Source organism: Panicum hallii, chromosome 9 (assembly GCF_002211085.1).
Source record: "Panicum hallii strain FIL2 chromosome 9, PHallii_v3.1, whole genome shotgun sequence".
NCBI lineage: Eukaryota > Viridiplantae > Streptophyta > Magnoliopsida > Poales > Poaceae > Panicum > Panicum hallii.
In genome coordinates this window covers 12,212,890-12,226,301 of record NC_038050.1, presented here as the reverse complement: position 1 = coordinate 12,226,301, position 13,412 = coordinate 12,212,890, and the positions used below count along the sequence as shown (strand labels likewise).

Here is a 13,412-nt window from a genome sequence, read left to right as displayed (position 1 = left end):
GCAGTAATAAATTCCTCAAGTCTATGACATGGACCCCATGTCGGCATGGCATGAGAAACTGCCTAGACTACTACAGACTTTCATAGACGTGAAGAAATACAAAAAGAAATAGACCGTATCCCCGAAGCCTCCAAGGCTTTCGGCGCACTTACGCGAATAATTGAACAGCTAATCTAGAGTCTAATGACTTGAATTATTTTTTAAGCAAAAAGGCTCACGAGCCCTCGTCCTCCTGTTTCCTTTTGGCGTGGTGCGGTTTCATCTTCATCCTTCTATCCACTTTACTAAAGCTCTGGTGTTCCTAACCGTGGAATTTCTTATGCCAAAGTTAAAAGCTAATGTTTGTCATTATGCCATGGCACCGTCAGCCCTTGAAAGGTACGGCTAACCGACCCAACTTGTTTGTCTTCGCAGCCGCCCAATTTCATGCCGACAAGTCACAGAAGAAAATTGCCAGTGTTCCGTCTTTGATGTCCATGCCGGGACGTTTTTAGCAGTCTACTTACCTGCTAGGTAGTAAGGTAGCTCGAAATTTCCCCGGAAAGATGGCCAAATCAGGCCACTTAGAAGCTACTATAAACCATCAAAAACCTTCAGATCAAAGAGTAACAAAGACCCTATTTTGGTAGGTGAAAACTAGAACCAACTCAAAAGTGAAAAAAGAACCCACGGCTTGACAGCAGTGGCACGGTGCGCGGCCCAACAGCACCCAGTGGCTGTTGCGACCCGACTCAGCTTCGGCTATTTGCGGGCGCCCTATGGACATTGCTGACATTCTGGGTCGTAGGATAGTGGGTCGGCGGCGGCATGGTGGCGTGATCGACAGTGGCTTGCTCGGGCGCTCACTAGAGTCGCCATGGTGGCGTCGTTGGCTGCGCCTGCGCGAGGTTGCATATGCACCACCATGGTGGTGGGGTGAGTGGCGCCGATCATTTTGCACCGCTGTGAAGATGCAGGTGAAAATCCAACCCTCTTGGGATAGCGTCGACGACGTCTTTGGCGTCATGTCCTTCTTGAAGGCGACGTCAGGCATCTCTACCACGGACCTTGGCTTCCGTCTATCGCTGACAGGTATGGACGCTCGCCTTCCTTGCCGGATGTGGCAGGTGAAAACCCATCCCAGCGTGGGCTGGAATCGACGGCATCCTTGACGTCGTGACCTTCCTGAAGGCGATGTCAGGCAACTCTAGTAGGAAGGATTCACTTCGGCGGTGGTTTCTTCCACAAGGGTTTCTTCTCTTCCGTTTTTCCATTCTTTATTTTTTCCCTCTCTCTCAAAAAAAGGAGGGAGTTTCAGTTGGTGGCGGTGATTGTGTGGTGGCTCGTGTCGACGTCCCAATCCGACCGCGCAGAGTTTGTAGAGGCTCGTATCGATGACCCAATCCAGCCGAGCAGAGTTCTCACTGAGGCTCAGGTCGATATCCCAATCCGACTGGGCAGAGTTTCATTAAGGCTCGTGCCGATGTCCCGATCCGATCAGACGGAGTTTTCATTAAGGCTCAGGTCGATGTCCCAATCCAACCAGCCGATGTCGTGTGGTTGAGTGGAGTTTGAGTAGTGCGTTGATGTTGTACGGCGCAGGTTGAGGTCCCAATCTAACTAGCCGGAGTTGTTTTCTTATTGTTTCGTCTAGTCTAGGTTTATTCTTCTTATTAACATAATCGACAACTTTGTTTAAAAAAATTGAAAAAAGAAAGAAAGAGTGGAGTGAAATGCAATACCAACAGTAGCGTCAGTGGGAAAGGATCGTCAGGTTATGCGCACTCATTGCGTGCTGGCGCTTTAGTTGCAGCGAGATTTCCGGAGCTCTCTCTAAACACCTAGCAGCTGGCTGGCCCTTGGACTTTTGACTCGAGCACGCCAGCTCCGGTTGTTGATTCAACGCGAAGCTGGTAGGCGTGTGGAACTAAATAAACTTGGATTAGCCACGGCAATTTGCTCAGTCCCAAGCTAGCTTCCAACCCCCACGCGTACGTCAAACATCAACCGCCCCAACCATGAAACGGGTGTTATTTTGCACCATCAAACTAATTAACGTGCGAGGACGACTTCCAAAACTGGTGGATTGGCAAGGCATATTTGGCCCGGACCGATTCAAAAAGGCGGTTTGTTTGTTTTGTACACGTGTGCAGTAGTTTACTAGCTAGTTCGTGCTTGGCTGAAGATGAGCAGGGCAAGGAAAATTTGTAGAGCTGCCGTCTTTCAGTGGCCAGGCCCATGAATCTAAGGGGTAGTTCTTGGCATGCTTGTCCAACCCTAGCTAGATCAGGCACTACCAAAGTCTTCTACTCTTCTGTCTTGGCTTTCTTTTTTTATCAATTTACATATATAGCCAAATTCTAGCTGGATTCTAGTATTGTAAAGGGATTCCTATGGTCATGATCTGTTTCATTCAGTTCGTTTCCTTCTTTTCATTCATTCAATTTGACAAGCTCAAGACCAGCAGCAGCTAACGCGATTGGAAAAAAAATATCTTCCATAATTTTTCAAGTAGTATTGTAAAATAAAAGGTTTGCTAAGGTGATCAGAGAAGCTGCTTCCGTTATGTTAGGCAACGTCGCCTATTTCACTTTACGCATCTTTGCCAGTTTGACATGGACACAAGAATATGTACTTGGCCCGGATATTACTGCGGAATATGCTCAAACCGGAAGAAAGTGGAGGACGGAATATAAGTTGGAAAAGGATGCATATCAATTCGAGTTATGCGAATTTCCCATGATTGTAAAACTACTCGCTGATTTTTGCTAATTGTGTTGATCTTGGCAAGCTATTTGCGCCCAAATTTCCCTCTAAAATTTTCGCCGCAAAGGCTTGATGGGAAAGCCACACCCACAGCTCACCGAATCGGATGCATTAGCGTTAACGCGTTTGTGATCGATGCCAATAGTTTAACAAGGCCATTCAGGCGATTAATCTTTACAATTTACGAACAAAACCACTTTTTTGCGGAGCATATAAGCAAAGTATTAATTATATTGACGTATAGGCAAAGGGGGGAAAGACTAAGGCTAAAGATCAATAGGATCTCTCTAGATCTTTACAATTGAGTTCATCTCATCACAATTTTTCGTCATCATCGTCAACATCTAGCTAGATGCATCATCGGCCTCCATGGCTCTCGCCGCAAAGCTTCACACCGATCGTCACCAACCCTCACAAACCAACAGACAGCGCAGGACGAGGAAAACCAAAAGCTAATCAATCAAGCAGCACAAAGGAGCCACCTCGACCGATCGGCCACCGGATCATCAGGCGCGGAAGCAGCCGACGAAGCGCGGCAGGTGCAGGTGGTGGTGGTGGTGGTGGTGGTGGTGCGCGGCGGCGGCGGCGCTGTCGAGGTCGACGAGGTGCTGCGCGCAGGTGCTGCTGGTGCCGTGGAGGTCCTGGCCGATGAGGTGCTCGACCTGGACGAAGCGGTCGACGCGGCAGGGGATGGCGATGGCGCCCTGGTGGCGGAAGCCGTACTCGCGTTCGGCCTCCTCGAGCAGCGCGCCGAAGAGCGGGTGCTTGAGGTGGCCCAGCGGGACGGCGAACCGGCGCTGCTCCTCCCCGTCCGCGCCCACCCGCACCGTCACGCACCCCTTGGGCGCCACCACGGCCGGCGCCATCTGCTGGTGGTGGTGCTGCTGCTTGCCGTGCATGATGATGGCCGCCAGGCGGGCCAGATCGGTCGAGCCCCCGAGAACCGAAGCGAGGAGGAGAGGCCGCCGCCCGGCTGGTTGCTCTAGAAGAGGAGGAGGAGGAGGAGGAGGAAGCCGAGGCGGAGGAGGCTGGTGGCTAGAGGCAGGAAGAGAAGGGCCAGGGGTCGGAGCTGGAGATGGCGAGGCGGAAGACGGTGAGGGAGGAGTCGCGGAGGGAGGTGGGCACGTTGGACATGGCCTACTCCACTTTGTCTCTCTTCTCGACGACGGTTCCGGGCCGGGCTTGCCTTGCGATGATGGAGTCTGCGAGCTGCGATGCCAAGCGAGGGAGGTGGGGGAGAGGCCGGGGGCGCGGGTTTTATAGCCCCCCCGCGCCCACGCCGCCAGGTGGGGTTGGTGCCCGCCCCGGGCTCGGTTCCCACCGTGTCCCCCCCCGCGCGTGTTCCCCATCCCAATTCCCAACCGAGCCGGGCTTGGCCCGTGGAGACGTGCGCCCGCGTGTCGCGCCCGGGGAGCTGGGGGTGCTTCGCTGCCCGCGGCTGGGTTCAGATCAGATGATGGCGGTTGGGGTTTGCTCGGGACGGGTTTGACTCTTGACGAGATCCTGTTCGGTTTCGTATTCCAGTTTTTTAAATCCTCGGATCGGGGTTGACCAGGATACGGTGAGTTTTACTGGGATATTTTAAATCAGCACTGTATTCATTCATGGGCGCTTGGAACGAGCTCGTCCGGAGAGGGTAAAGATGACAACGGAAAGGTTGGCGATCGTTGCAGCTCTGCGATCGCGTTCGTTGGGGGCGTTCCAAAGCTGACTGGAAAATTTCTTTGCTGACGCCACCCGTAATAACAAACTAAAGAAATTATTATTCAGTTGGAGCTCCTATCTCATGCTTCCGTCATGCCGCGGTCTCTAGAATGCAGCTACGCATCGACGACCAGTTCGTCACGACGACGACGACGACGACCATCACCTTCCGGCAGGTCGATGGGAACTGAAATGTCCGGCGAGGCGCGTTATTGCTGTACGCATACACGTTTCGCATTGCTTACGGACTTCTAGTAATCACTGTTCCATTGCTTATTGTTTATGGGTTTTCCTAACACTTTGCTTAAGGACTTGGTCGTCAAGGCACGTCTTCAGGTACTGGCGCACGGGAAAGATCCTCCCCTACGCGCGCGCATGCCCCCAGCGTCGAGCGGTCAAGCCATCGTCGCCATCACCTCCTCCGTCCGGAGGCGTCACGCAAGCCTCGTCGCAGGCTCGCAGCGGACCAGCGGAGCAGAGGTCCCTCCAGATTCTGGTGCTGCCGGGTGCTCCGGGAGATTTTCCCTGGAGGATCGGTCGGAGAGGCCCTCCGCCCTCCGGCGCGCGCCACATGCTTCTGTGGCGCGAACTCAGTCGCCGAGTTGATTAATTTGGATGGATTCCCGTCTTGTCTCGTCACGGCGCGGTGCGTGGCTGCGATTATTCCCGCCGCTGCTGGGGCCGGACCCGGGCGGCGAGATCATTATCCCAGCTGCCTATCCACGTTCACGAACCTGGAGGGTGTTGCCGGCGTTGCTCGGCCTGTGGCGGCGGCCGAGAGGCTGACGGCGCCACCCGCCTGCCCACGGCCATCCGGGTAGGTTTCGTCCTGGCCTCGGTCACACGGCACGTACGGCGCGCACGACGGCCAAGCAGCTTGGCGTCTTGCTCGCGCCTGATGAGGTGTCCGGCTCACCAACAAAGCTACCACGCGGGCTTAACCCCGCTAGTCTGACCTATCCTGACTGGCCTCTCACCTGCGATGCTGGCTGGCTGGCTGGCTGACTCTGGAGTTTGGTGGGAGCGGAGTCCTGGCAGACGCGCACAACAAAGAAAACCGATGGCAAAAGGGCAATCCGGTATGGTTCTGCTAGCATTGCTAGTGCCGGAATTGATTTTGATTTATCGAGGTCGACAGAAATGGTAGAACAGGACTCGATGTTCCCTACGAGTCCGGTCCTCACGGCCAGCCGTTAAACGTGCTCGATTTGACCGGATTACGCTCCCCCGCCGATTTTTTTTAAACACGTTTCCCTCGAAAGGGTCACGGGACGGGACGCGCGCGTGGCCCCTCGCGCACCGACCCGGGGCTTGACTCGTTGACCCCGCCGCATCGATTCCCGCTGGTGTGTGGACCACGCACCCAGACGAAACGCGGCCATCGAGGACCATCAACCGCGCGCGCACCAGAGAACAGGAGGAGGAGGCACACGAACACGGCCCCGCCGCGCGTTGACATGCGCGGCCAGCCCCGCCAGGCGCGTGATGAGGGTGCCCGGCTGGCTGGCGGGGCGCACAGCTGTTCGCCGCGCGCGACGTGAAATTCTTTGCTTCGAGTGGAAGCGCACTCGCGCCGGGCGGTGGCCGCCGGGCCCGCCTGGCCGGCCGGGCTAGTTGGGTTGGGTGACGCCGCGCTCCACGCGCGCGGTGCGGTCGTGGATGTGGTAGGATTAAGTTTATCAGCAATTAATTAGTTTGCATATTTTTATATAGAGATATCTTTTATTATATAGATATAATATTTTATAAAATTATGAAAGAAAGGAGTCTCCTAAGGAACTGTCATTTGAACACATCCTTTCACCGTATGTAAATATATAACCACATTGTTCATTCAATCAATTCATGAATTATTTGTTTACTTCATTCTAATTTCTACTTTTACTATATTATCAGTCATGCATCGCTGAGATCGAGAACATGAAAGAGAGAAGACAAGAAGAACGGTGGCCGCCGGCGATATGATCGGCCAACACCAGAAGAACGGCGGCCGCTTGCCGGCAACGACAACGGTGGCACATGCATCCATCGACGCCGCCGCAACCAATACAACACATGCGTAGGCTTAATTGCAGGCTCGATGACCTGAAGACACGAAGAACCAGAGGCAAATTGAACATCAAGGCCACGTCCAAATAGATGAACGAAGGCCTTTTTCCTTAACATTACTCAGAAGAATTAAATATCAACAACTACGCGGTGGCCTTAGGGTGTGTTCGTTTCCTCCCCTCTAAAGTTTAGACCCGTCACATCAAAGAGAATCTTGCTATTTAGAAGTATTAAATAAAATTTGTTTATAAAACTTTTTGCACAGATGGGTGCTAATTCGCGAGACAAATTTAATGAGTCTAATTAATCCATAATTTGCCACAGTGATGCTACAGTAATCATCCGTTAATCATGGACTAATATACCTCATTAAATTCGTCTCGCGAATTAGCTCTGGGGTTCTGCAATTAGTTTTGTAATTAGACTCTATTTAATACTTCTAAATGGCAAGATTCTTTTTGATGTGACGCCTCTAAACTTTAGACCCTACGAAACGAACATAGTTTAAGAAGGCAAAACACAGGAGCAGAAGAATGTGCAATAATAATCGCCACTCACCCATCAACCAGAGGCACGAACACCAAGAAGCTCTACACGCACCATGATGGCCTAAATCGGAGCGCAAGAACAGAAGCAAAGATGAGAGAGGCTATTCGGCCTCCAGGAACTCAATCTATTTATATATATATATATATATATATATATATATATATATATATATATATATATATATATATATTTCTTGTCATTTTTGCTATTGCATCGCTAATGGACAACATGCAGGAAAGTTTGATTTTATGGCAAATAAGAGAACAAGAACTAACTGCGGGAACAAACAGAAAAAGATAACCATAGGGCAAATCGGTCTCAAATTGGTACGCATTCGACATGTTCTTACTTTTGCCCGTACACTAATGGCTGCGTACGCATCGCCCGCCGGCACGTCCCCCAGTTGCAGCAGCGACGACGCCAGGTAGAGCCACCGCGGCCAGTGGCGAGCGTCGGGATCAGATGACGGTTCTCGGATGAGGCCCTCGACGACGGTCTGGCACGGCGACAACACTTGTCTGCCAGCGCTCGTGCGGCGATGTAGTCCGCTCGGTGCCGACGACGCCTGAGACGTGAGGCATGTGCTGCACGGATGGCAGTTGCCGATGGACTACAAGTCCATAGTGTCGAAGGTAGCATCACAATACTATTGTGGGATCTACAATACTATACCGTGACTATCCTCAACGTGCGTACCCAATTTTGAATATGAATTATAAGGTCTATATAGTGACTGTCCTCAGTGTGCGTACCCAATTTTGAATATGAATTAAATAAGGTCTATATAGTGACTATTCTCAATGTGCGTACCCAATTTTGAATATAAATTAAATAAGATCTTACACCAGCATGGTAACCACCCCTACCAGCATAACACATACGAGTGGAGTATAAGGCATTAGTCGACATCATTTAGGTGACTACCTTTGATGTGTTAAATTACAAATACATAATAATAGAGTTGATATTTAGATGATGAGTATCATTCATCTTTGATAATAGCAGCGATTTTATCGTCTATTAACTTCGAGGTCCACACACTACACGTAGATCAGGTAGCATTTTAGATCTATAAAATTTTGCATATATTAATTCAAGACTCATCTTGAATTCATAGTATAAAGCATTCATCATTGCTTAGTTAAATAGGAGAAAATAGTGCAAAATATTTTGATGACTATCTTTACTCAAATAAGCAGAGGCTATGTTTTGACAATGATTCTTGCATTGTCTATTCATTATAGAAAAGAGTTCAAAATAATATCAGTGACATTTCGTCACTTGTCATTGTTAATTATTGGATAGTCCACTTCTACTCAAGTATCACATTGGTTAAGAAATATGCACATCAATATTTTATGTTATGTAATTTACAATCCAAATAAATTAATTATATACATGATCAGTTCACGTAGGACATGGCTAATGTTTTGGCAATGGATTTTCTTTTCCTGAACTTGTATTGATTGGGATTAATTCTCTAAGTAGAGGTACTATATACAAATAATATTATTGGGCTGCTCATGACAGCATTGCCATCGTAGCTCTACCAAGAGAATTCTCATCCTATTCCTAAAGTAACCACACATGCAATATAATATAGTGTGTTCTGTCTACTCAATTTTTTTTAAAAAAGATGAGTATTTAAAAAAGCAAGGTCTATCAACTTTTGCAATTTCCATTTGGAATTGCTAACAAAGAATGTAGTATTGGCCAAACATAAATAATTGTTTACTTAATCATCTATCATGATTTTAGGTTAAATGGTAATTTACAACGCAATGGATCTCAAAACAGATATGATGTTAGTAATGGCAAGTCTCACACTTGTTCAAAAGTGTGGTTGTATAGCTTACATGCATACTAAATTAAATATTTGGTTGAGTCATTTCTCCAATCTACTTGAGGTAGTCGAGTTTAAGGGGATAAGTTTGAAGCTCACTTCAACAAATAAAATTCACAAAAATATCCATATTATACTGAATTAACATTAGTTATACTACACGCGTAGTATATTGTCCATTATAAATATCATGTAATTATACATGGTATTCATATCTTGTATAAGTTAAATTTCATACTAAAGTTCATTTGGGATCCAACTAGATAGAAAATAAAATTTATTTAGTGGAGTATTGCACCGCTAACATGAACATAGAGATCATAGTATTCAGCTATTAATCATGGATGCACTCATGCATCACCGTTATATGTTCTCACAATATCTATTTATATGATTTCATATTGAAATCTATTACTAAGAGTGATAATGAAATATAGCACTCAACTTGGTACAATGGTTTGGAACAGTGGATATGAAAACTAAATACTTATAAAAAAAATCTTTTCATAGCATATGGGTGTATTATGCATACATCAATCCCTTATTACATGTTGTGTGCAAAATAAGTTTTCAATCTTAACAGAAAACTTGGCATGATAGTCTTATCATTTTGCATAAGGGATGATAAGAAAAATTATTATCAATTCTATTGGTCATGGCATACATTCATGTAATCCTTAGATTTTATGTACACCTCATGTGTGACAAGGGAATTGATTTTAAGATCTTATTATCTTAAAATTTTAAAAAATGAGTCATTCAATGGATTATGTAGTTACTCTAAAATCTAAAATATTTGTTAACGCATTTAAAAATAGTTTTACATGTGTCCCTTACTCATAAGGCACCCTAATTTTACCAAATTCATTGCTCGTATTTTAATTAGAAAAAAGTCAATTTTACTCTCTTCAACAATTCACTTTGTCCGTTTAACCTCCTGAGGAAAATTTAGGCTTACTTTACTCCCTCAACAATTCCAGTTAGTACAATCTACCCCTAATGCTATTTTTTTCTCCGCATACAAATTGAATTTTAAGTTCAAATTTTATGAGTGAGTAGAGAACATGATGCCCTATGTTAAAAAAATATATTAATAATTTTTCATGGTTTTTTTCATAAGTGGAAAATATTTAACACGAAATTTATCACAAAAATACAATTCTGCATAAAAAATATTCATGAAAAAATTATAATGTATTTTTCTAGCATAGCGCATCATACTGTAAGTTACATTGCGAAATTTGAAGTTGAAATTCCCCTTGTATGCGGAGAAATAAAAGAGAAATATCAATAGGGCGTAGATCGGACTGGTTGGAATAGTTTGGGAAAGTAAATTGAGTCTAAATTTTGCTTAGGAGATTAAGTGGACAAAGTGAATTGTTGAGGGGAGTAAAATGGACTTTTTCCTTTTAATTAAGGCAAATTATCCCGAATAAGGGATCAAATCCAATCTCATGAAATTATTTGGTTTTCGGAACTATAATATTATAAAATTAAGTACTCTATATCCATATTAATTATTGGCTATTTGAATCTCTTATCGAGATTATTTAAATGTATTACCAATGAAATAGAATTGCAATTTATCTTGGTAAATGTGGAATTACACACCATATTATTATAATAAATTCATTAGACTACAATCATAAAGCTCCCTCTGTTTCAATTAGTATGTGAAGGATTAGCCTCAAACAAATATTTCCCATATGTGTGTCGGTTATGTTTTACACATAATGATATCATCACCTCAGTATACGTTCATAGCATTGAAAATCTATAAGGAGGTATTATTATCCGTTATAAGTTCCTTTGATCACTTATAGAGGATTAATTTACACCCTGTATACTGACTACACTATTGAGGGTAATTCCTGGCATTAGGGGGAGATAAATACCACATATATAATGCCAGGAATCCAAAGTGAATGGTATACAAATTCAACCCTCAAATCCACGTACACACCAAAGAATATCTGAAGCACACTTCAGAATATTTTATATTTGTAACACATTACAAATAATCTGCCAAATGCATTTACTTATTAAAAGTATCATCACATTCGATCCCTATTAATAATATACCAGAAAGAGTGGAAGTATCTAACAGCTCCCAAGTGAAAATAAGAGAGGGGAGAAGTATGGTCATTAAGGATAAATCTTATTTCAAGGTTCCATGGAAGTGAATAGGGGAGACATTCTTCACGATAGTAAATGCGAATTAAAATCATGCATGTTGTTAGACACTTTGTGGATATTCAAATCCAAAATCTATGAATGTTGTTTAACATTCAAAAGCCAAGTATTTATGCACATAAATTCAGGCACTGGGTTAATGGAACACCCTAACTCCATTGTGCGAAATGAGATAGAGTTCTAGAGGGTGGATATTTTCACAAGCTATATTGGTTCCATTGAATCAATAATATAAAGACTACAAATTCTCGACATATACTCCGTATCAAAATTGTCATACACTTTCAGCTGGATCGAGACCAAAAGTGCTAGGCAGAGTGTCCAGACACTCAAATAGGTCAAATCAAAGATGACAATTAGGGAGAAGTATTCTCGTCCAATGGTGAAAAGTATTCAGGGTAGAAAAATCTTCTCATATTGCATTCTTTATGAAAGTAATGTGGTGAAATAGCGAGAACTTGTACTACATGGTTTCACGCAGAGAGTGAGCAACATACCCGCATGATATGTGTGAAAGTTATGTTCCCATATTCAATCGTTGGCAGATCAAATGAATTTGATAGATTCAGATATACAATGGATTTTTTTTTCTGAATCAAAATTGAAGTCGCAACATATATTATGTATAACTCAAAGTCATGGGAACTTGAAAAGGTTGGGTTGATGTGGTACAACTAACCAAGTGAATATCTTCCATACAAGGATTACTTCAATTATTATGATTGCATACGTCTGTCTATAAGTAAATTCTGAAATAAATTTTATCATCTCGACACATAAACAAGTAAGCAATCATTTTACGACGGATTTTAAGATAAAATTTGGGTAAAACCAAATCATACTTAAGTCTACAACTTAATCAAGAACATCAATTTACCAATATAGAATTGATATTATACACTGATATTCGAATAATATTGGAAAGTTATATCCATCAACACTCGTTGTCAGTCAATCCCTAAAGATGGATCATTTTCCATAAAAACCACGGGATGACATCCTTAATACCATCAAAGTGCTTATAGATGTATCCCACAAATCGCAACAGATCTAATACTGCATTTGTAGATACTTTGCTATAGCTCAAAATAGCACAACTCAATTACACCATATAGATGGGAGTCAAGGAGTATATCAACAGATATCAAATGGTACCGAAAAGTTTGATTTATTATGAATAAATCATGATGTGATAAAAGTGGGATAACAAGACACTGGCTAACTGATACTCATATTGCCAGACTATTAACTGATGCTATAGAAGTAAAATTTTTATTGGAGTTATGAAAATAAATTGTAACTGTCGGTGCATACAGACAAGAGTACCTCTGTAAGCATCTAGGCCCTCATGGTATGTTTCGGTGATTAATGACAACCATTATTATGACTAATGAGTTTGTGCAGCGTTATAGATCATTATCGTTCATTTGGTCATATGTCAAAAGAGGCCCCTAATTTTCATTATTCAAAAAGGCGATCTCAGCATTCAACTCAATAATTTGTTAAGACTAAGGATCTTTCTAGTCCTAAGTGTCATAAGGTTGAGAAGGACACTTAGGTTAGTATAGGTTTTATAGTTTTGTAGTGATCGCACTATTAAGAGGGGTTTAGTCTAAGTAACTTGAGCATGGACATGGTTATTTGAAAATGGATGCACACAATGGTTACACAGGTTTCTACAAGCTCAAATAAGTGGTTCTCAACTTATATCTCAAGAATAATTGGATTTCATTCAAGACTCAAATCAGAAAAGGCAAAATCAGGAAAAATTCTTAACACCGGTTTAACCGACGCTTCAACTTTTGTATACGTCACTTAAACAAGGTCAGCAGAGTCTGGACAGGTCAATACACCGGTTAAACCGACGATATTTGAAATGGGACGTCGGTGCAGTTGTCCAGAGACTTGGTTGTTCAGTTGATCAGTGGACAATTACACTCACCGGTTAAACCGATGATACGTCGGTTAATCTGCCCAAGCTATAACGGCTAGTTTTCAGAAGGGGTAGTTTGCATTCACCGGTTAAACCGACGATGACTATTGGAGGTACGTCGGATTAACCGGCGCTACGCAGTTTTCTGGCAGCTTTTTCTCCAACGGCTCTATTCGTGTGAGCTGCCTATATATACCCCTCCAATGGGTCATTTTACTACTCTTGACACCAGGCAACATCCAAACACTCATACTATAGTCAAGAGCCACCTTGAGCTTCATCACTTCACATACTTGTTCATTCAATCATTCAAGAAGCAAGATTAAGGACTTGAGTAGAGAGAAGCTTGTGTGCATCCGTTCTTGGTGATCGGTTCTTGCTCAAGTGAAGACCTTA

General features: G+C 44.0%; 1 protein-coding gene across 1 annotated transcript; it reads right to left on the bottom strand.

The window, feature by feature from the left end:
• Positions 1-2,958: 2,958 nt before the first annotated feature.
• LOC112875368 (auxin-responsive protein SAUR32-like) lies at positions 2,959-3,951 on the bottom strand. The gene has a single exon (XM_025939193.1). The coding sequence runs from the start codon at positions 3,642-3,644 to the stop codon at positions 3,252-3,254; it is 393 nt and encodes a 130-aa protein (XP_025794978.1). The 5' UTR covers positions 3,645-3,951; the 3' UTR covers positions 2,959-3,251.
• Positions 3,952-13,412: the final 9,461 nt, after the last annotated feature.

What these genes read in the sequence shown, in the direction of transcription:
- LOC112875368 (XM_025939193.1), bottom strand. Translation starts at nt 3,644, where the DNA reads ATGCACGGCAAGCAGCAGCACCACCACCAGCAGATGGCGCCGGCCGTG.